A 20,954-nucleotide genomic window follows, 5' to 3' on the forward strand; every position below is an offset into this window, starting at 1 on the left:
ATGAAAGGAAGGGTAAACTTGGATTCCTTCCCGACTGATCTCATTACCGAGATATTCTCAAGATTGCCAGCGAAGTCAGTTGGTAGGTTTCGTAGCCTCTCGAAATTATGGAGGGTCATGCTTCACCGTCCATATTTCACCAAGTTGTTCCTGTCCAGATCCTCGGCTCGTCCACGTCTCTTATTCGCGGTGGAACGAGAAAGTGAGTGGTGCTTCTTCTCGTTGCCTCAGCATCATAATCCGTATGACAAGTCGTCTCTTGTAGTAGCAGCTGAAGTTCATACAAAGTTCTCTAAAGACACAAAACGATACACTTGCAGCTATGCATCTGGTTTGATCTATTTCCCTGATATGTCGATATGTAATCCTATCACGGGACAGAGTTTAGCTAAACTGAGAAAGTACAGAAAGTCGATAAGCTTTTTAGGGTTTGATCCAATTGGTAAACAATTCAAGGTATTGGCTAGTGATCGTCATAGAGTTATGACATTAGGAACTGGAGAAATGAGTTGGAGGAAGATCCAATGTCCCTTCCCCTATGAGTTCTTCATCCATGAGTCTTGGGGTAAAGGGATATGCATTAATGGGGTTTTGTATTACCTAGTTTGCACTTACGTTGATGCAACTCGTGTCAATAGGATAGTTTGTTTTGATGTTAGGTCTGAGAAATTTAATTTTATTGACGGAAAAGGATTTTGGGAAACTAATCTGATAAACTATAAGGGTAAGTTAGGTGGGATTGATTGGAAGCATGATGTCGATAGCAATACCCTTGAGTTGTGTGTGTGGGTTCTAGAGGATGTCGAGAAACAGGAATGGTCGAAAAAAGTCTACACTTTGCCTGAGAATGAAGTTGTACGCAATTTTTCCGTCCTTGGGATGACAAATACAGGTGAAATTATTTTGTCGGAGATGTATACTTCTAAAACTTTTTACGTTTTCTACTTCAATCCTGAAAGTAATACTCTTCGAAGTGTTGAAATTCAAGGTTTTGGTGAGAATCGTGGTAGAGTTTACGCTTTTGTAGACCATGTGGAGGATCTAAACTTTTTGAAAATAGAGTCTTAGCTAGTTTGGCTGTGACGTTGCTTTTCTTCTCCATGTTCTAATTGTATTGCACTTTCCTTGAAAGCAGTATAATGTTTGATCCCACAATATTTGGTTTTTTTTTCTCCATAAAACTCCTCTTTTCATTATGATAAAAAAGTCTAGAGGTTCTTTTAAGACCACTTATAGTATCATTGTTTTAATTGTTTATCTACTTTTGTATGTATTGTTACATATCTACTAATCATGACAAAGGTGATAGCTCTTCAGAATCCATGTTAATCTCATCAAGGTTCCATCTCTTAAGTTCTAAATCAATAATATCCTCCCCATGGTAATGAATACAAAAAACAGCGATTGTAGAGTTAATATGTATACGTTTTGATGATGTCTTCTACCCATTGTGCATAATACTATCACCATCTTTTGACACAAGTGCATAACACAAGTGCAAGTTTATTGGATCATCAAGTAACTAATTAAAGAAAAAAAATCAAGTTGCTGCGTGAGCAGGATAGGAGAGTTCTCTAAGTTAGAATTTCAATTGTTTTTCTCCTTGCAACGAACATATCTTAACGAACATATCAGTCGGCTGAGATGTTGGTTCGAGGTACGTGAGCTGCCATAGAAGTTGATAAGTAAGTCTCATACGAAGAAAGCTCAACGATGCTGGAACTTTTGCTCTGTCTCTCCGATGCTCTGTTTTTCGCTTAGTGTGGGAATGTCCCAGAATTTGTTCCTCTATATTATCATTAGCCCAGCTAATTTACATAAGCACTTGTGTTGATTAATAAATTTGAAATCTCAAAAAAAAAAAAAAAACCATCACTCTGTTTCATATATAACCAAAGTCCAAACTAACTCATTTAAAAAAAAAAAAAAAACCATAGTTGTTAGCACTTTCGATACAAATGATTTAAACCCTATAAATGCTTTTGCATATTATTTATCTACAACAAGGAAAAGAGAAGGAAAAAAAATGTGAACATGACCAAAAAATGAAGATTTTTTTTGTCTTCCTCTCTATCAAGAAAAAGTAAAAACAAAAGAAAATTTCTTGTTTAGCTCTTTACAGACCAGTTTCCTTGAAGTTAACACAACAACAAATCCTCTATTAACAAAAGTGAAATTAACTTTCAGCTGCATAATTTTAACTCAGCTGTTGCTGTTGAGATTCACCAGTCCTTGGATCGTTTTGCGTTTTGCTCACCAATGGCATGATTTTGAGACAACTGCATTTTGGTTTTGACAAAAAAATCAGAATTATCATTAGAGAGATCCATGAAGATTGATGTTGTAGTTATTAGTTTTTTTATAAAACGTTTTACGTTCCTAGCTCTTTCTTCGATACAGAAATCACAAAATTATCATCTTGAAACGAACTGTGATCTTGAAAACATTTAACAAAATTTGTAACCGGAGAAAACCAAACCATATTAGTCAATAATTTCCATACCGGACCTGGTATTTATTAGATTGATTACCTTGTGGTACTTCAGATTTTTGGGCCTTAGGTTAGCGCCGACTCTATATTGAGTGATTTGTATAATTGTATCTGTCTGTATCTCCCTCAGATCAGCCAATACAGCACGATCATGATGAAAACAGAAGTAAACATTCTAGATTCCGTCCCCATTGATCTCTTTCTCGAGATATCCTCGAGATCAGGGGCGGCAGTAGAGAGGAGGGTGTGGAATTATATGCCCCTTACTTTTTTTTTATTATTAAATAAACTTTAAAATAAACTGATTTAGTATTTAAATAAGTTTATAGAAAAGTGCCCCTAATTAAAAAAGAAAATATGCATTTTATTGAAAATACTCCAAAAAAAAAAATGTTCTAGATTCGCCACTGCTGGAGATTGCCTTCAAAGTCCATCTTTAGCAATCTATATAAAGTCATATGAACACATTCAAGATATCGTTGAACCTGAAGATCAAACTATGAAGAAGTTTGTAGCCATTTTTCATTTCCTATCGAGATCTGTTTAAACAATGGGTAGAACAAACATACAGGTGGAAGAGACATAGAAAGAGTTTGACACGACCTTTGGATTATCCACTAGCCATTTCAACAACAACAATGAAAAGATTATGTTTTTACTTAAACTCAACAAACACTCAAATCTTGATGCCACAAAAATTTGGAAAGTTTTCTTCACTTTGTTTTCTCTAAACCTTTTTCAAGAAACGCATAAGCTCTGTTTAGCTTCCAGTTTCTCACCCTTAGTAACTCCAATAATGTACATTTATAAGAAAGACAAATAAAAAATAACTAACAAAGCAAAAATCGAAAAGCAGAGGAAAAAAAAAAACAGAACCTTGGAAACGAGGAGTTTTCTTCAAGTGATAAGTTTAAAAAATTGGATTTACGATTGGGTAAAACTTACCAGAAAAAATCTTGAGGTTACACCTTTCGCTACGATTGGGTAAAGCTTTGGCTACACCTTCTTTGAGTCCTTAAAGCCAACGGTTTCTTTCTTTGGAAGGCTTTGATCTCATGTCGCCACCTTCGATTATGGGCCTTAGGTTAACCTCAGATTTTGGGCCTTATGTTAGCGCCGATTTATATATATAATTTGTACTCGGACTTGTCTCTCCCTCAGATCAGCAAATACAGCACGATCATGATGAAAAGAGGAGTAACAATTCTAGATTCCATCCCGTTTGATCTCTCTCTCTCGATATTCTCGAGACTGCCTGCAAAGTCCATCGCTAGGTTTTGTTGCGTGTCGAAGCAATGGGGTTCCATGCTTCACCATCCATATTTCACCGAGTTATTCTTGACCAAGTCATGGACTCGTCCAGGTCTCTTATTCATCCTCAAAGGACATCACGAGTGTAGCGTCTTCTCGTCGCCTCAGCTTCAACATCCATATGGGAAGTCTTCTCTTGTAGTCGTATCTGCCGATTTTCATGTCAAGTTCTCCGTAGGCATGTTGCCTCCAAACATTCGTGGCCTTACCTCTGGGTTGGATTTATTTCTCTAGCAAGCTGATCACAGAAAAGAAGGGTGAGGATGCACTGGTGCCTGTCATTTGTAACCCTACAACTAGACAATATGCAACCTTGCCTAAATTGGAAACAGACGGAATGTCAAGAAGCTTTTTAGGGTTTGATCCGATAGACAAGCAATTCAAGGTATTGGTGGTAATGGCTTCTTGTCCACTTTATTCTGATGATCATAGAATTCTGACATTAGAAACTGGAAAAATGGGTTGGAGGAAGATCCAATGTCCTTTAACCCAGACTCCTATCTCCCAAGGGATCTGCATCAATGGGGTTCTGTATTACTTAGCTGATTATATTGCACGTCTAATGTGATTGGTGAAACGTCTTCTTTAGTGATAGTGTGCTTTGATGTTAAGTCTGAAAAATTCAAATTCATTGAGGCAGTAGAATGCTTTTATGCTACATTGATAAACTATAAAGGTAAATTAGGTGGGATTAGACATAAGTATAATTGCGATAGCAATACTCTTGAGTTGCGTATGTGGGTTCTAGAGGATGTCGAGAAACAGGAATGGTCGAAATATATCTACACTTTGCAAGATGATAGATTCGTTGACCTCCGCTATTTTACCGTCGCTGGAGTAACAACTATGGGTGAAATTGTGTTGTCAATGTATAAATCTAAACTGTTTTATGTTTTCTACTTCAACCCCGAAAGGAGTACTCACCAAAGTGTTGAAATCCAAGGTTTTGGACACTCAGACTAATATGATGTGAATCATCATAGTGTTTATGTCTTTGTTGACTATGTAGAGGATCTTTATGTTGGCGATCTAAAGTACCTCAAGTCAAGCCAAGACTTAAATATTATTGAAGAGCAAGCAGCAGAAAAAGTACGAATTATTAGCAAACCTTGAGTGAGGACAGGTGTTGAGTTTTTGCTGGAGGCGAATTCAAATTCATGTACAAGAGTCTAGATTGTTTTGGCTGTGATCACTGCATGTGACTTCTCAGTTACAGTGAATATTATCACTATGTTGTCTTAGCTGTTTTTGTTCTTTCTGGTTATCATGTTGATGTCCTAATTGTGTTAGACTTTACTTGGGAGCAAACTAATGTTTTATCCAACATTGATTGCATTTTCATAAACTCTTTCGCAATGTCAATATTCTCTGCTATAATGAGACGCTTCTTTCTTTCTGCATGCATATTTTGGATTCCCAACGATAGAAGGAAACACTGTGATTGGCAAAGGTGTAAGAGAAACTCAAAAGTCGATTTTCCATCTTTCTTTTTTTTCTCTAGCGTTCTCTTTGCGACGAACATATCTTAACAGAAAAATATATATATATATATATATATATATATGACCCAGCCCAAATTAAATTTCTTATCTTCTCCGTTAATAACCTCAAACTTGGTTTTATTACAAAACAAAACGATAGTCTGTTTCATTCATAACCAAAGCCCCAACCAATTCATTCCGTAATTTACAGATGACCAGAGAGCTCTTGTTGTTCGCACTTTCAAATACAAACTTCGTTTCAAAATCTTAAGCATATATCTATCTACAACAATGAAAAGAGTAGGTAAAAGTGACCAAAAAAGAAGTCTTTTTTTTTCTTTTGCTTGTAATCTTCTTAGCTCTTTATAAAGACTTTCCTTGAGGTTAACACAACAACAAATCATCTATTAAACAAAAGTGAAGTTAAATTTACGCTGCAGAAGTTAATCTCAGCTGTTGCTGTTGAGATCCACCAGTCATTGGATCGTTTGTGTTTTGGCTCTCCAATGGCATGTACTGAGACATAATCGTCATGATTTCTGAATCCATATAAGACTACATTTTGGTTTTGACACACAAAAATCATAATTCACATTAGAGAGATTAATTATGATTAATTATAATTACGACGATGAATTTGAAGATTCATTAAGAGAAGCGAAAGTGTAAAATCATACCCTAAGATGATACTTGTAGAATATGTAACCACCTACACAGATACCTGCAACGGCAGCTAGGATCACAAACGTGAAGACTGAAGACTGAAGAACCAAGACTTAGTTTCAGAAAACAAAAAAATTGGCTTTAGTAAGATGTTTCTTTGTGCATGGCTCTGTATAGCAGGAACGAGGAAAGAAACTTCAGCACCAAAAAGGTTTCTTGCAGTGTATGTCGAAGAGAAGCAAAAATACATTGTGCCAATCTCCTACTTATACCAGCCTTTGATCATCTGATGGGGCTTGACGAACCCTTGTGTTGAAGATACTCTACTTTTCTCACTGAAATTCTGGCATCCAATGATATTTTTAAAATATGACTTTAGACCGATAGATGATTATTTTTTCAGCTTTCTTTAAGGAAAGATTTGATCCAGAGGATAGAAATTCCAATGATATGCCAGTTTTATGGAATCAAACAAAAGATCTAAAACGATTTCTCAGATTTGTTTACCTAATGTGTTTATGAACATATACCATATATAACGTCCAAAAGATTTTTTAACATTTCTACAGAATCAGGGAATCATGATCAAACAAATACCCAAAAGCTGCAGAGGTAAAGGTAATGGCAAAAAATTGTCAATCTTTTTAAAGCTGATACATTTCTCTCTTCAAACTATTTTTTTCACTAAATTTTTCTAACTTAAAAAAAAACAGATTTAAATGTAAAAAAAATCGAAATAAATATAGAGCAGCCACAAGATAAATTGTAAATATTAATTACTCCCTTCTTATTATTGTTTTTATTGTAACTATTGCCTTGCTCATCCTTCATTAGTCTTCCTCATAATTAATAGGGTTTCATCTCCAACCCTAATTAATTCGAACAAACTTGCTTACGACACAAGCCAACGATGTCCCAAGGTAATAAACAATCTTTCAATTCGATGAAAAGAAGGGTAAACTTGGATTCCTTCCCGACTGATCTCATTACCGAGATATTCTCTAGATTGCCAGCGAAGTCAGTTGGTAGGTTTCGTAGCCTCTCGAAATTATGGAGGGTCATGCTTCACCGTCCATATTTCACCAAGTTGTTCCTGACCAGGTCCTCGACTCGTCCACGTCTCTTATTTGCGGTGGAACGAGAAAGTGAGTGGTGCTTCTTCTCGTTGCCTCAGCATCATAATCCGTATGACAAGTCGTCTCTTGTAGTAGCCGCTGAAGTTCATACAAAGTTCTCTAAAGACACAAAACAATACAGTTGCAGCTATGCCTCTGGTTTGATCTATTTCCCTGATATGTCGGTATGTAATCCTATCACGGGACAGAGTTTAGCTAAACTGAGAAAGTACAGAAAGTCGACAAGCTTTTTAGGGTTTGATCCAATTGGCAAACAATTCAAGGTATTGGCTAGTGATCGTCATAGAATTATGACATTAGGAACTGGAGAAATGAGTTGGAGGAAGATCCAATGTCCATTCCCCCATGGATACATTATCGAAGGAATATGCATTAATGGGGTTTTATATTACTTAGTTTACACTTATGTTAAAGCAACTGATCAAGAAACTAAATTGATAGTTTGTTTTGATGTTAGGTCTGAGAAATTTAAGTTTATTAACGGGAAATCATTTGGGTTTTGGGGAACTAAATTGATAAACTATAAGGGTAAGTTAGGTGGGATTGATTGGAAGTTTGATGGACATAGCAAGACCCATAAGCTGTGTTTGTGGGTTCTAGAGGATGTCGAGAAACAGGCATGGTCGAAAAAAGTCTACACTTTGCCTGAGAATGAAGTTGTACGAAATACTTTCGTCCTTGGGATGACAAATACAGGTGAAATTATTTTGTCAAAGATGTATACATCTAAAACTTCTTACATTTTCTACTTCAATCCTGAAAGTAATACTCTTCAAAAAGTTGAAATTCAAGGTATTGGTGAGGATCGTGGTAGAGTTTACGCTTTTGTAGACCATGTGGAGGATTTAAACTTTTTAAAATAGAGTCTTAGCTAGTTTCGCTGTGACGTTGCTTTTCTTCTCCATGTTCTAATTGTATTGCACTTTCCTTGAAAGCAATATAATGTTTGATCCCGCATAATTTTGGTTTTTTTCTCAATAAAACTCCTCTTTTCATAATGATAAAAACTCTAGAGGTTTTTTTAAGACCACTTATAGTATTCTCGTTCTAATTGTTTATCTACTTTTGTATGCATTGTTACATATCTAGTAATCATGACAAAGGTGATAGCTCTTCAGGATTATCAAGGTTCCATCTCTTAAGTTCTAAATCAATAATATCTTCCCCATGGTAATGAATACAAAAAACAGCGATTGTAGAGTTAATCTGTATACGTTTTGATGATACTTTGTGGTACTTCAGAGTTTTGGGCCTTAGGTTAACGCCGACTCTAGATTGAATGACTTGTACTCGTATAAACGTATCTTTCTGCCCTCAGATCAGCCAATACAACACGGTCATGATGAATAGAAGAGAAGAAAATTCCAGATTCCATCCCGATTGATCTCTCTCTTGAGATATTCTCAAGATTGCCTTCAAAGTCAATCGCTAGGTTTCGTTGTTTGTCGAAGCTATGGGGTTCCATGCTTCATCGTCAACATTTCACAGAGTTGTTCTTGACAAGGTCATGGGCTCTTCCACGTCTCTTAATCATCCTCGAAGGAAACCGCGAGTGTAGCGTCTTCTCGTCGCCTCAGCTTCAAGATCCATATGGGAAGTCCTCTTTTGTAGTTGTATCTGCAGATTTTCATGTCAAGTTCTAGGGAGACATGTTGCCTGCAACCATTTGTGGCCTTGCCTCTGGTTTGATCATGCGGATCTCAAAAAGTTGAGGATGCAGTGGTGCCTGTGATAGTTAACCCTACAACTAGACAGTATGCGAGCTTACCTGAACTGACAAACAGTTCAAGGTACAAAGCGTTTGATAACTTCTTAGGGTTTCATCCAATTGACAAGCAGTTCAAGGTATTGTCCATGCCTTATCCAGAATTTTGTAATGATAATAGAATTCTGACATTAGGAACTGGAGAAATGAGTTGGAGGAAGATTCAATGTCCCTTAACCCATTTTCCTTACCCCCAAGGGATATGCATCAATGGGGTTTTGTATTACTTAGCTAATCGCACGTCTGATGTCATTGGTGAAATGCCTTCTTTAGTGATAGTTTGCTTTGATGTTAGGTCTGAAAAATTCAAATTCATTGAGGCAGAAAAATGCTTTTATGCTACATTGATAAACTATAAAGGTAAACTAGGTGGGATTAGAGAAAAATATGATTACGATAGCAATACTCTTGAGTTGCGTATGTGGGTTCTAGAGGATGTTGAAAAACAGGAATGGTCGAAAAATGTCTACATTTTGCAAGATGATGATTTCGTTGACCTCAGCTATGTTACCGTCGCTGGAATAACAACTACCGGTGAAATTGTGTTGTCAATGTATAAATCTAAACTGGTTTATGTTTTCTACTTCAACCCCGCAAGGAGCACTCTCCAAAGTGTTAAAATCCAAGGTTTTGGAGACTACTATGATGCAGATCGTCATAGTGTTTCTGTCTTTGTTGACTATGTAGAGGATCTTTATGTTGACAATCTAATCTAAAGTACCTCAAGTCAAGCCAAGACTTAAATATTTTTGAAGAATAAGCAGCAAAACAAGTACGAATTATTAGCAAACCTTGAGTGAGGACAGGTGTTGAGTTTTTGCTGGAGGCGAATTCAAAATCATGTACAAGAGTCTAGCTTGTTTTGGCTGTGATCAGTGCGTATGGCTTAGCTGTTTTCGTTCTTTATGGTTATCATGTTTATGTCCTAATTTTGTTAGACTTTACTTGGGAGCAAACTAATGTATTATCCTACATTGATTGCCTTTTCATAAAACTCTTTTTTTGTTCATAATGTCAATATTCTTTGTTATAGTACGTGCTGTGAGATATGAGACGCTTCTTTATTTCTGTCTGCATGCATTTTATTTGATTTGGAATTCCCAATGAATAAAAGGAAACGCTTTGATTAGCGACCGTGAAAGAGAAAACTCAGATTAAAAATCCAAGTCTTAACAGAACTGGCTTTGGTAAAAGGTGACTCTGTAACAGAAACGAGGAGAGAAACTTAAGCACCAAATGGGTTTCTTGTAGGTACGTCTAGAAGAAGAAGCAGAGAGAAATTGTGCGTCAAGGTTCTTTTAAAATAAAAATAAGAGAGAGAGAGGTTTATAATTTTATACTCCAAGAACAAAATGCTTATGGAGAATCTTTAGTAGGAGAGGAGAGTTTTTCAAGGACAACTCAAAAGTCGATTTTCCATCTCTCTTTTTCCTCTAGCGTTCTCTTTGCGACGAACATATCTTAACAGGAATTCATATATATGAGCCGGTCCAAATTTCTTACGTTCTCCGTTTAAAACCTCAAACTTTGTTTTATGAGAAAAGAAAACCATAGTCTCTTTCATTTTGATAGATGAAACTTATCAATGGAGCTTAGAAAACGATTGTAGTAGGATAATGGCTGGATTGTATTGATGAAAGTAGAAGTACAAGGAATGAGGGAAAGGTATTTGGGAGTCTCTCTCCTCCCAAGAAAGATTCTACCTCCCTCCTCACGTGAGCAGTCCTCCCCCACACCCTGATTGTGGTTATTCCTTACCCTTACTACGGTAACTGCTGCTTCTAGAAGTCCACAGGTGCTTCCTCGCAGACTAGACGGTGCTCTTATCTGGCTCAGGCCTGATGGGCCTTCCCCTTCCTTCGGTATTGATATAACATTGGTGAATGATCGGCCCAATACGTATCACATTTATAACCAAAGTCCCAACCAACTCATTCAGTAATTTACAGATGACCAGATAGCTCTTGTTGTTCTCACTTTCAATACAAACGTTCTTTTAAAATCTTACCCTATAAAATCTTAAGCATGTATATCTATCTACAACAATGAAAAGAGGAGAGAAAAAAAAGATAAAAATGACCAAAAATGAAATCTTTTTTTTTCTTCTTCTTCTTAAACAATAAAAAGTAAAAACAAAAGAACACTTCTTCTTTAGCTCTTTATAAAGACTTTCCTTGAGGTTAACACAACAATCATCTATTAAACAAAAGTGAAGTTAAATTTAAGCTGCAGAAGTTAATCTCAGCTGTTGCTGTTGAGATTCACCAGTCATTGGATCGTTTGTGTTTTGGCTCTCCAATGGCATGTTAATGAGAGTCTGAGACATAATCGTCATGATTTTCTGAATCCATATAAGACTGAATTTTTGGTTTGGACACACAAAAATCAGAATTATCATTAGAGAGATTAATTATGATGACGACGGTGAATTGAAAGATTCGTTAAGAGAAGCAAAAGTGTAAAAACAATACCCTGAGACGATACTTGTAGAATACGTAACCAGCTACACAGATACCTGCAACTGCAGCTAGGATCACAAATGTGAAGAACCATCCATTCTTGATCCACTTCTCTCTGGGAAGAAACAAAACAAACGGAATGAGATTATGATAGAGTTTAGTTCTTGATTGTTTGTTTCGACGTTTACCAATACAAGTGTCTTGTTCCTTCATATAGAGACGATTGCCAGAGCATTTGCTATCAAAGTCTCCCCATTTTTTCTTAAACGGGCATCCATCACACTGACAAGCTGATTGCTCCCATTCATCAACGTCTACTATATATCTACTAAACTAGAGAATTTGGAAATTCTAGTGGGGGAAAAAGCATTCACCTTCACATTTTAAAACCATCTCCTTTAAAGCCTGTATAGTTGTGAGATGTTCAAACCAAATTCAAAGTTTTGGAAAGTGGAGAAATTTCAAAACTATCCTCTTGAACCGAACAGTGATCTTAAAAACATTAACACAATTTGTAACCGGAAAAAACTAAACCATATTACTCAATAATTTCCATACCGGAACTCGTATTTATTAGAATGATTACCTTGTGTAGGGCCTTAGGTTAGCGCCGACTCTATATTGAATGGTTTGTACTCGTAGAAACGTATCTCTCTGCCCTCAGATCAGCCAATACAACGCGGTCATGATGAATAGAAGAGAAGAAATCCAAGATACCATCTCGTTTGATCTCTTTCTCGAGATATTCTCGAGATTGCCTTCAAAGTCCATCACTAGGTTTCATTGTGTGTCGAAGCAATGGGGTTCCATGCTTCATAGCCAATATTTCACAGAGTTGTTCTTGACAAGGTCATGGGCTCGTCCACATCTCTTAATCATCCTCGAAAGAAACCGCGAGTGTAGCGTCTTCTCGTCACCTCAGCTTCAACATCCATATGGGAAGTCCTCTCTTGTAGTATCTGCCGATTTTCATATCAAGTTCTCCGGAGACATGTGGTCGACATACTTTCGTCGTGTCCTTACCTCTGGTTTGATTTATTTCTCTAACATACGTTTCCCAGAAAAGAAGGGTGCAGATGCAGTGGGGCCTGTGATATTTAACCCTACAACTAGACAATATGCAACCTTGCCTAAACTAGAAACTGACGGAATGTTGAGAAGCTTTTTAGGGTTTGATCCGATAGACAAGCAATTCAAGGTATTGGTAATGGCTTCTGGTCCACTTTGTTCTATTGATCATAGAATTCTGACATTAGAAACTAGAAAATTAGGTTGGAGGAAGATCCAATGTCCCTTAACCTATTTTCCTTACCCTCAAGGAATCTTCATCAATGGGGTTTTGTATTACTTAGCTGATTGCACGTCAGATGTGATTGGTGAAGTGCCTTCTTTAATGATAGTTTGCTTTGATGTTAGGTCTCAAAATTTTAAATTCATTGAGGTAGAAGAATGCTTTTGTGCTATATTGATAAACTATAAAGGTAAATTAGGTGGGATTAGACAGTAAGTATGTTTTCGATAGCAATACCCTTGAGTTGCGTATGTGGGTTCTAAAAGATGTTGAAAAACAGGAATGGTCGAAATATGTCTACACTTTGCAAGATGATAGATTCGTTGACCTCCGCTATGTTAACGTTGTTGGAGTAACAAATACAGGTGAAATTGTGTTGTCAATGTATAATCTAAACCGTTTTATGTTTTCTACTTCAGTCCCGTAAGGAAATCTCTCCAAAGCGTTGAAATCCAAGGTTTTGGAGACTACTATGATATGAACCGTCATGGTGCTTTTATCTTTGTTGACTATATAGAGGATATTTATGTAAACGATCTAAAGTACCTCAAGTCAAGCCAAGATTTATTATTGAAGAACAAGCAGCAGAACAAGCACGAATTTTTAGCAAACCTTGAGTGAGGACAGGTGTTGAGTTTTTGCTGGAGGCGAATTCAAAATCATGTACAAGAGTCTAGCTTGTTTTGGCTATGATCAGTGCGTGTGACTTCTCATTTACAGTGAATTTATCACTATATGTTGGCTTAGCTGTTTTTGTTCTTTATGGTTATCATGTTGATGTCCTAATTGTGTTAGACTTTACATGGGAGCAAACTAATGTTTTATCATACATTAATTGCGTTTTCATAAAACTCTTTCGTAATGTCAATATTCTCCTATAATGAGACGTTTCTTTCTTTCTGCACGCATATTTTAAATTCCCAACGATAAAAGGAAACACTGTGATTGGCAAAGGTGTAAGAGAAACTCAGATTAAAAGTCCAAGACAGTCTCAGAAAACAGAAAATGGCTTTGGTACGTAAAAGGTTTCTTGGTGGCTCTGTATCAGAAACGAGGAAAGAAACTTACGCACCAAACGAGTTTCTTCGTCGAGAAGAAAGCTATTGTGTTAGTTCAAGGTTCTCTTAGAATAAAATAAGAGAGAGATAGGTTTACAATTTTATACTCCAAGAACAAAATGCTTATGGACAATCTTTAGCAGGAGAGGAGAGTTTTCCAAGGACAACTCAAAAGTCGATTTTCCATCTTTCTTTTTTTCTCTCGCGTTCTCTTTGCGACGAATATATATATATATATATATGTATATCCGGCCCAAATTTCTTACCTTCTCCGTTTATAACCTCAAACTTGGTTTTATTACAAAACAAAACCATAGTCTGTTTCATTCACAACCAAAGTCCCAACCAATTCAATAATTTACAGATGACCAGAGAGCTCTTGTTGTTCTCACTTTCAATACAATTTGTTTCAAATTCAAACAGAGATTTAGCTCAAAAGATACTTGGCTGCAAATTCGAGGGACCAACATTCGATGGGGATGGGAGGAAGTGGTCTGGTTCAAACATGCTACGCCTAAGTATTTGTTCTTCCACTGGACAGTAATGCACAACAGTATTTCTACAGGGGATCGCATGATCAAATGGAATGCAAATGTCAATCCCAGTTGCGTGTTATGCAATCATCCTCTTGAAACAGTGGATTACCTTTTTTTCAGCTGTCCATTTTCAGGTCAGATCTGGCAAGCATTGATCAGAGGGCTCCTAAGAGATAGGTACACCACGAATTGGCATGAGGTGCTCAGCCTTGTGAAAGATCACTCGCAGGATCGGACATCTCTGTTCATCCTCCGATATACTCTCCAAGCAACCATCTATGGTATTTGGCGAGGACGGAACGACAGATGGCACGGGGGAAATCCCTCCCACCAGGCAATACTTATCAAGCTCATTGACAAGACGGTTGGGAACAGGCTGAGTACCATTCGAAACCAGGGTGACCTCACCTTCGACGATGGCTTGGAACTCTGGTTCTCGACACGAAGCTAAAAGATCTTTCTTTTTATGTTTCTTCAAATATTCTGGCTTTAATTTTTTCTAGGATAGTTTGATTTTTTACTCAAAACACATTCAGGCTCAGTTGCACTTGATGTAAAAACTTTTTTGATTGAATACAATTTTACATTCTTTCAAAAAAGAAAAAAAAATCTTAAGCATATATCTATCTACAACAATGAAAAGAATAGGTAAAAGTGACAAAAAGAAGTCTTTTTTTTTTCCTTTTGCTTGTAATCTTCTTTAGCTCTTTATAAAGACCTGTTGAGAATTAAGCTAAAGAAAGCAATAATTTAAGAGAAAAAAATCACAAATTGAGGCAAACATCCGTTTAGGATTTTTTTATTAATTGTGTGAATGATCAATTACAAATCTCTAAGCTTGTATTTATAGCTTCAAAAACTAGACTCCCAAACCCACTTGATAAAGAAAATCCTTCGGCCCGTTACATTCCTCCGCTCGCTCTAGCAGGCCCCTCTAGATAATTTTGTCACTAGAAACAACAAGACCTGTTAACACAACAACAAATCTTCTATAAAAAAACAAGTGAAATTAATTTTTTTTTTTTTTGTAGAATCGAAATTATATTTATGCCGCAGAAGTTAATCTAAGCAGTTGCTGTTGAGATCCACAAGTCATTTGATCGTATGTGTTTTGGCTCTCCAAGCGCATATACTGAGACATAATCGCCATGATTTTCTGAATCCATTATAAGACTGCATTTTGGTTTTGACACACAAAAATCATATTTATCATTAGAAAGATCAATTATGATTAATTATGATGACTTGAAGATTCGTTAAGAGAAGCGAAAGTGTGAAATCATACCCTAAGATGATACTTGTAGAATACGTAACCACCTACACAAATACTTGCAACGGCAGCTAGGATCACAAACGTGAAGAACCAAGACTAAGTTTCAGAAAACAAAAAATTGGCTTTGGTAAGATATTTCTTGGTGCATGGCTCTGTATAGCAGGAACGAGGACAAGAAACCAGCCACCAAAAGGGTTTCTTGCAGTGTATATTGAAGAGAAGCAAAAATACATTGTGCAAATCTCTTACTTAAACCAGCCTTTGAGCATCTGATGGGCGGCTTGACGAACCCTTGTGTTGAAAATACTATACTTTTCTCACTGAAATTCCGCATCCAATGATCTTTTAAAAATACTAGGAGAGAACTCACACGTATACGCAGATCTTGTTTTAATTTATATTTTAAATAATACAATTTTAGAATTTGTATTGAATTTTATGTTAATTATCATTGTTTTTGTGTTTAAAATATTTATATTTTCTTCGATTTCTTTTTGATGATATATTATTTGTAATCTCTTTTACACCAGTTATGTCAAATAGTCTAATTTTTTTCCTAAGATAATCAAGGACTAAAAATCTACTATATAAATTTTTGTATGAAAACGTAATAGTTCACTTAAAAATATATATTGAATATCAGAGAGGAATATAAATTTTGATATTTTTGGTTAAATATATTTGATTGATTCCATCTTTTTTTCTTTTAAAAAAAAAAAACTATGTATGACATTTTTATGTTGACAATTTTCTTTTTATTATTATTTTTATATAACTTTTATTCGTTCATTAAATATTCTTTGTGTTTTATAATTTTATTAGTTGGGGTTTTATATAAGATTATTTTAAACTTCTTAACTTATTGAGTCTAATTTTTTTTCACTTGAATTAAAATTTAATTTTATTTTTAGTTTGAAAATGAAGTTTAAATCATTGGAAAAAAGAAAATAGAATGGTGCATTTAAAATTTTTGTATTATATAGTATTTATAAGTTTTTATATATTGAAATTAAATTTAAATTTTATTCTGATATATATATATATATATATGTATATATTAATTTTTATTTAAAGAGTTTGCTTTAAATTTTATTAATTATTCAGTTTATTAATATTAAAATGGGACATGTGTCACTCTCTCACTCTCTCCACTACTGATGTATCACTCAACTAGAGATAGTTGAACAACTTTTATATATAACTACTTAATTTGCCAAGCTTCATGTCTACCAAGTGTAATTTTATAAATGAATAATTTTAAGAGCATTAAAGTTTTTTTTTATCTCTATTTTAGGTTAGACGAATCCGAAATTTACGAATAAGCTTTTGATTTTAACAAAAGGGTTAAAAAAAATTTCTAAAGTATATAGATAAGAAATCAAAAATCCTATTCTAGATATCATAATTAACAACATTTTATTAAACATATAGATTTCATTTCTTGTTTTTTTTTACTTTTTTTATTTCTTAGATTTTTACTAAATTTTAGTTTTATAAAATTAATCAAAAACGCTACAAACATAAGAAATCGTAAACACTATAATAATTAGCGATATTTTAGCATAAATTTTGTTTTTTGTTTTGTTTTGAAACAACATTCTAAACTTTATTCTAATTTTTGTTTCTTTTAACATTTTAGTTAGATTTTTTCTAAATTTCGGAAACATAAGAAATGGTAAATTTCTAGCTTTTTGTGTTAAAAAAAACGTTTTGTCTATTTTTTTCTAAATTTTGGTTTAATATAAATTTAAAACGGTTTGATTGACTATGGAATTAAGCATTAAACTATAATAATTTAGACTGGTTTGTTTTGTTTTGTGTTATTTTTTTTGAAAAAAAATTTGTTAATTTTTTTTTTAAAAAATTTGAGAACGTAAGAAAAGGTAAATTTTTAGATTTTTGAGTTATTTTTGAAAAATATTTTTGTTTATTTTGTTTATAAATTTTGGTTTAATATAATTTTATAAACGGTTTGATTTTATAGCAAAATTAAATATTTAACCATAATAATTTAGACCCGGTTTGCTTTAAGTTTTTTTTTACACGTTATCAGATAAGAACGAATAAAATAATGACATGTAATTAGAAAATAGAGCTAAACGGTCTTTTCGCGGCCGAAACTCAATATAGATCTGATACATAAGCGAAATATTGATTTGCTTATGGAATATTTGATCCAGAGGATAGAAATTCCAATGAATTATATGTCAGTTTTATGGAATCAAACGAAAGATTCAAAACGATTTCTCAGATATGTTATGCCTAATCTGTTTACGAAAATATAGCGTATATAATGTCCAAAAGATGTTTTAACATTTCTACAGAATCTGGGAATCATGATCAAATAAATACCCAAAAGTCCCAGAGGTAATAACAAAACACTATCAATGTTGATACAGTTCTCTCTTCAAGGTAATTTTTTTTCTATTAAACTTTCTAACTAAAAAAAAAAAGAATATAAAAATTAAAGAAAATCGAAATAAATATAGAGCAGCCACAAGATAAATTGTAAATTTTAATTAATCCCTTCTTATTATTTTTTTTTCTGGTAACTATTGCCTTTCTCCTTCATTAGTCTTCCTCATAATAGGGTTTCATCTCCAACCCCTAGTCTTTGTATTCTACTCCTCCCGTGCAAATCAACTCGATGAAAAGAAGGGTAAACTTGGATTCCTTCCCGACTGATCTCATTACCGAGATATTCTCTAGATTGCCAGCGAAGTCAGTTGGTAGGTTTCGTAGCCTCTCGAAATTATGGAGAGTCATGCTTCACCGTCCATATTTCACCAAGTTATTCCTGACCAGGTCCTCGGCTAGTCCACGTCTCTTATTCGTGGTCGAACAAGAGAGTGAGTGGTGCTTCTTCTCGTTGCCTCAGCATCATAATTGGTATGACAAGTCGTCTCTTGTAGTAGCCGCTGAAGTTCATACAAAGTTCTCTAAAGACAGAAAACGATACACTTGCAGCTATGCCTCTGGTTTGATCTATTTCCCTGATATGTCCGTATGTAATCCTATCACGGGACAGAGTATAGCTAAACTGAGTAAGCACAGAAAGTACAGAAAATTGAAAAGCTGTTTAGGATTTGATCCGATTGGCAAGCAATTCAAGGTATTGTGCATGGATAGATATCGTCATAGAATTATGACATTAGGAACTGAAGAAATGAGTTGGAGGAAGATCCAATGTCCCTTCCCTCATGAGTTCTTCATCCATGAGCCTTGGGGTAAAGAGATATGCATTAACGGAGTTTTGTATTACTTAGTTTGCACTCATGTTGATGCAACTCCTGTGAGTAGGATAGTTTGTTTTGATGTTAGTTCTGAGAAATTTAATTTTATTGATGGAAAAAGACTTTGGGGTACTAAATTGATAAACTATAAGGGTAAGTTAGGTGGGATTGATTGGAAGCATGATGTCGATGGCAATACCCTTGAGTTGTGTGTGTGGATTCTAGAGGATGTCGAGAAACAGGAATGGTCGAAATATGTCTACACTTTGCCTGCGAATGAAGTTGTACGCAATTTCTTCGTCGTTGGGATGACAAATACAGGTGAAATTATTTTGTCGGAGATGTATACATCTAAACGTTTTAACGTTTTCTACTTCAATCCTGAAAGTAATACTCTTCAAAAATTTGAAATTCAAGGTTTTGGTGAGAATCGTGGTAGAGTTTACGCTTTTGCAGACCATGTGGAGAATTTAAACTTTTTAAAATAGAGTCTTAGCTAGTTTCGTTGTGACGTTGCTTTTCTTCTCCATGTTCTAATTGTATTGCACTTTCCTTGAAAGCAATATAATGTTTGATCCCGCATTATTTTGGTTTTTTTTTTCTCAATAAAACTCTCTTTTCATAATGATAAAAACTCTAGAGGTTCTTTTAAGACCACTTATAGTATTCTTGTTTTAATTGTTTATCTACTTTTGTATGCATTGTTACATATCTTCTAATCATTACAAAGGTGATAGCTCTTCAGGATCCATGTTAATCTCATCAAGGTTCCATCTCTTAAGTTCTAAATCAATAATATCCTCCCCATGGTAATGAATACAAAAAACAGCGATTGTAGAGTTAATATGTATACGTTTTGATGATGTCTTCTACCCATTGTGCATAATACTATCACCATCTTTTGACACAAGTGCATAACACAAGTGCAAGTTTATTGGATCATCAAGTAACTAATTAAAGAAAAAAAATCAAGTTGCTGCGTGAGCAGGATAGGAGAGTTCTCTAAGTTAGAATTTCAATTGTTTTTCTCCTTGCAACGAACATATCTTAACGAACATATCAGTCGGCTGAGATGTTGGTTCGAGGTACGTGAGCTGCCATAGAAGTTGATAAGTAAGTCTCATACGAAGAAAGCTCAACGATGCTGGAACTTTTGCTCTGTCTCTCCGATGCTCTGTTTTTCGCTTAGTGTGAGAGAGAGAGATCTATCTCTTGAACCCTTGTTCTTTCGTTTTCAATTTCGGTTTCTATTATACTTTTTAATACTATGTTTTTAATTTCGTTTACCATGTCTGAGTAGTTTAATTGTTGGGACTAAGGGATTTTCGATGGGGATATATATGTTCGGTGAGGATTCCATTGGCTATTAAGCCGAATCTTAGAACTTTTTCTTCTGAATTCGTTTTTACTGCATGAGAGTAGCGTCATGAACTACAATCTGATCCAGATGCTTGGTGACACGAAGGTGTTCATCCGGTGTCAGATCTAGTTTGGGAGAGCAAAACAAACATAGGAGTGGAAACCTACCTATGGGCGATTTGTGAATGCTGACGAGTCTTAAACATAATGCATCTCTTCTTTTCCAGGGCCAGAGTGGAAACCTACTGGTCAGGGTTGAGAGAGATAGTTGTCTATGATCACGACAGTGGCGTATTCATACGTTCGTGACTCCAGTTCGAAAAGTTTAAGCTAAGATCTTATCAAATTTACTCTCTAACAATGTTTTGAATCGTTCATACCCCTGAGAAAACTTCCCTGAACCCCAGCGCTTTCTTTCTTATAGATTTACACCGATTTTCATTCAAGCTTTAGTCTAGTATCTTTACTCTTTCAATCGATTTTCATTTAAGCAATTAGGTTAGCCGTTTTTTCCGTTTTTACTCATTTTCGTTAAGTTTAGTTATTAGGTCATTTTAATTCCCGTATTTTCTCTTTAAGATTCGTTTTTACGTTTTGAGCACACCACCAAAACCCTCACAAAACTCGTCTGGTTCTAGACTTCCTTACTTTATATTTCTTTCGAAGGCTTTTGCAGGAAAGATCCTCTTTCCCTGTGGATTCGATCACTAAGTACTACAATCGATCAGCTGTACACTTACGGCTATTGATTTTATTTAAGGTAAAACTTGACAACCCTCGACACACACCACATCATCAATTAAGGAGGATGTTGATTTATAATTGAGTTTGGTTTAATTATCATTTGATAATTGAGTTTAGTATGTTAAATCAAATGGCGTGTGTGAAAAGGTGTGTG

General features: G+C 35.1%; 3 protein-coding genes and 3 pseudogenes across 3 annotated transcripts; all 6 read left to right on the top strand.

Annotated features, from left to right (window-relative positions):
- LOC18991979 (putative F-box protein At1g30925) lies at window positions 1-1,068 on the top strand. Its single transcript, XM_006415324.1, has one exon. It carries the CDS (start codon window positions 1-3, stop codon window positions 1,066-1,068), a length of 1,068 nt encoding a protein of 355 aa, XP_006415387.1.
- A 2,605-nt stretch (window positions 1,069-3,673) lies between these two features.
- LOC18991980 lies at window positions 3,674-4,765 on the top strand (annotated as a pseudogene).
- A 2,091-nt stretch (window positions 4,766-6,856) lies between these two features.
- LOC18991981 (putative F-box protein At1g33020) lies at window positions 6,857-7,945 on the top strand. The gene has a single exon (XM_006415326.2). It carries the CDS (start codon window positions 6,857-6,859, stop codon window positions 7,943-7,945), a length of 1,089 nt encoding a protein of 362 aa, XP_006415389.2.
- Window positions 7,946-8,176: 231 nt separating this feature from the next.
- Window positions 8,177-9,563, top strand: LOC18991982 (annotated as a pseudogene).
- Window positions 9,564-11,991: 2,428 nt separating this feature from the next.
- Window positions 11,992-13,218, top strand: LOC18991983 (annotated as a pseudogene).
- Window positions 13,219-18,111: 4,893 nt separating this feature from the next.
- On the top strand, window positions 18,112-19,185 carry LOC18991984 (putative F-box protein At1g30925). The gene has a single exon (XM_006415329.1). It carries the CDS (start codon window positions 18,112-18,114, stop codon window positions 19,183-19,185), a length of 1,074 nt encoding a protein of 357 aa, XP_006415392.1.
- The last annotated feature ends 1,769 nt before the right edge of the window (window positions 19,186-20,954 follow it).

The sequence above is a fragment of the Eutrema salsugineum genome, unplaced genomic scaffold, assembly GCF_000478725.1.
Source record: "Eutrema salsugineum unplaced genomic scaffold, Eutsalg1_0 scaffold_5, whole genome shotgun sequence".
Classification (NCBI taxonomy): Eukaryota; Viridiplantae; Streptophyta; class Magnoliopsida; order Brassicales; family Brassicaceae; genus Eutrema; species Eutrema salsugineum.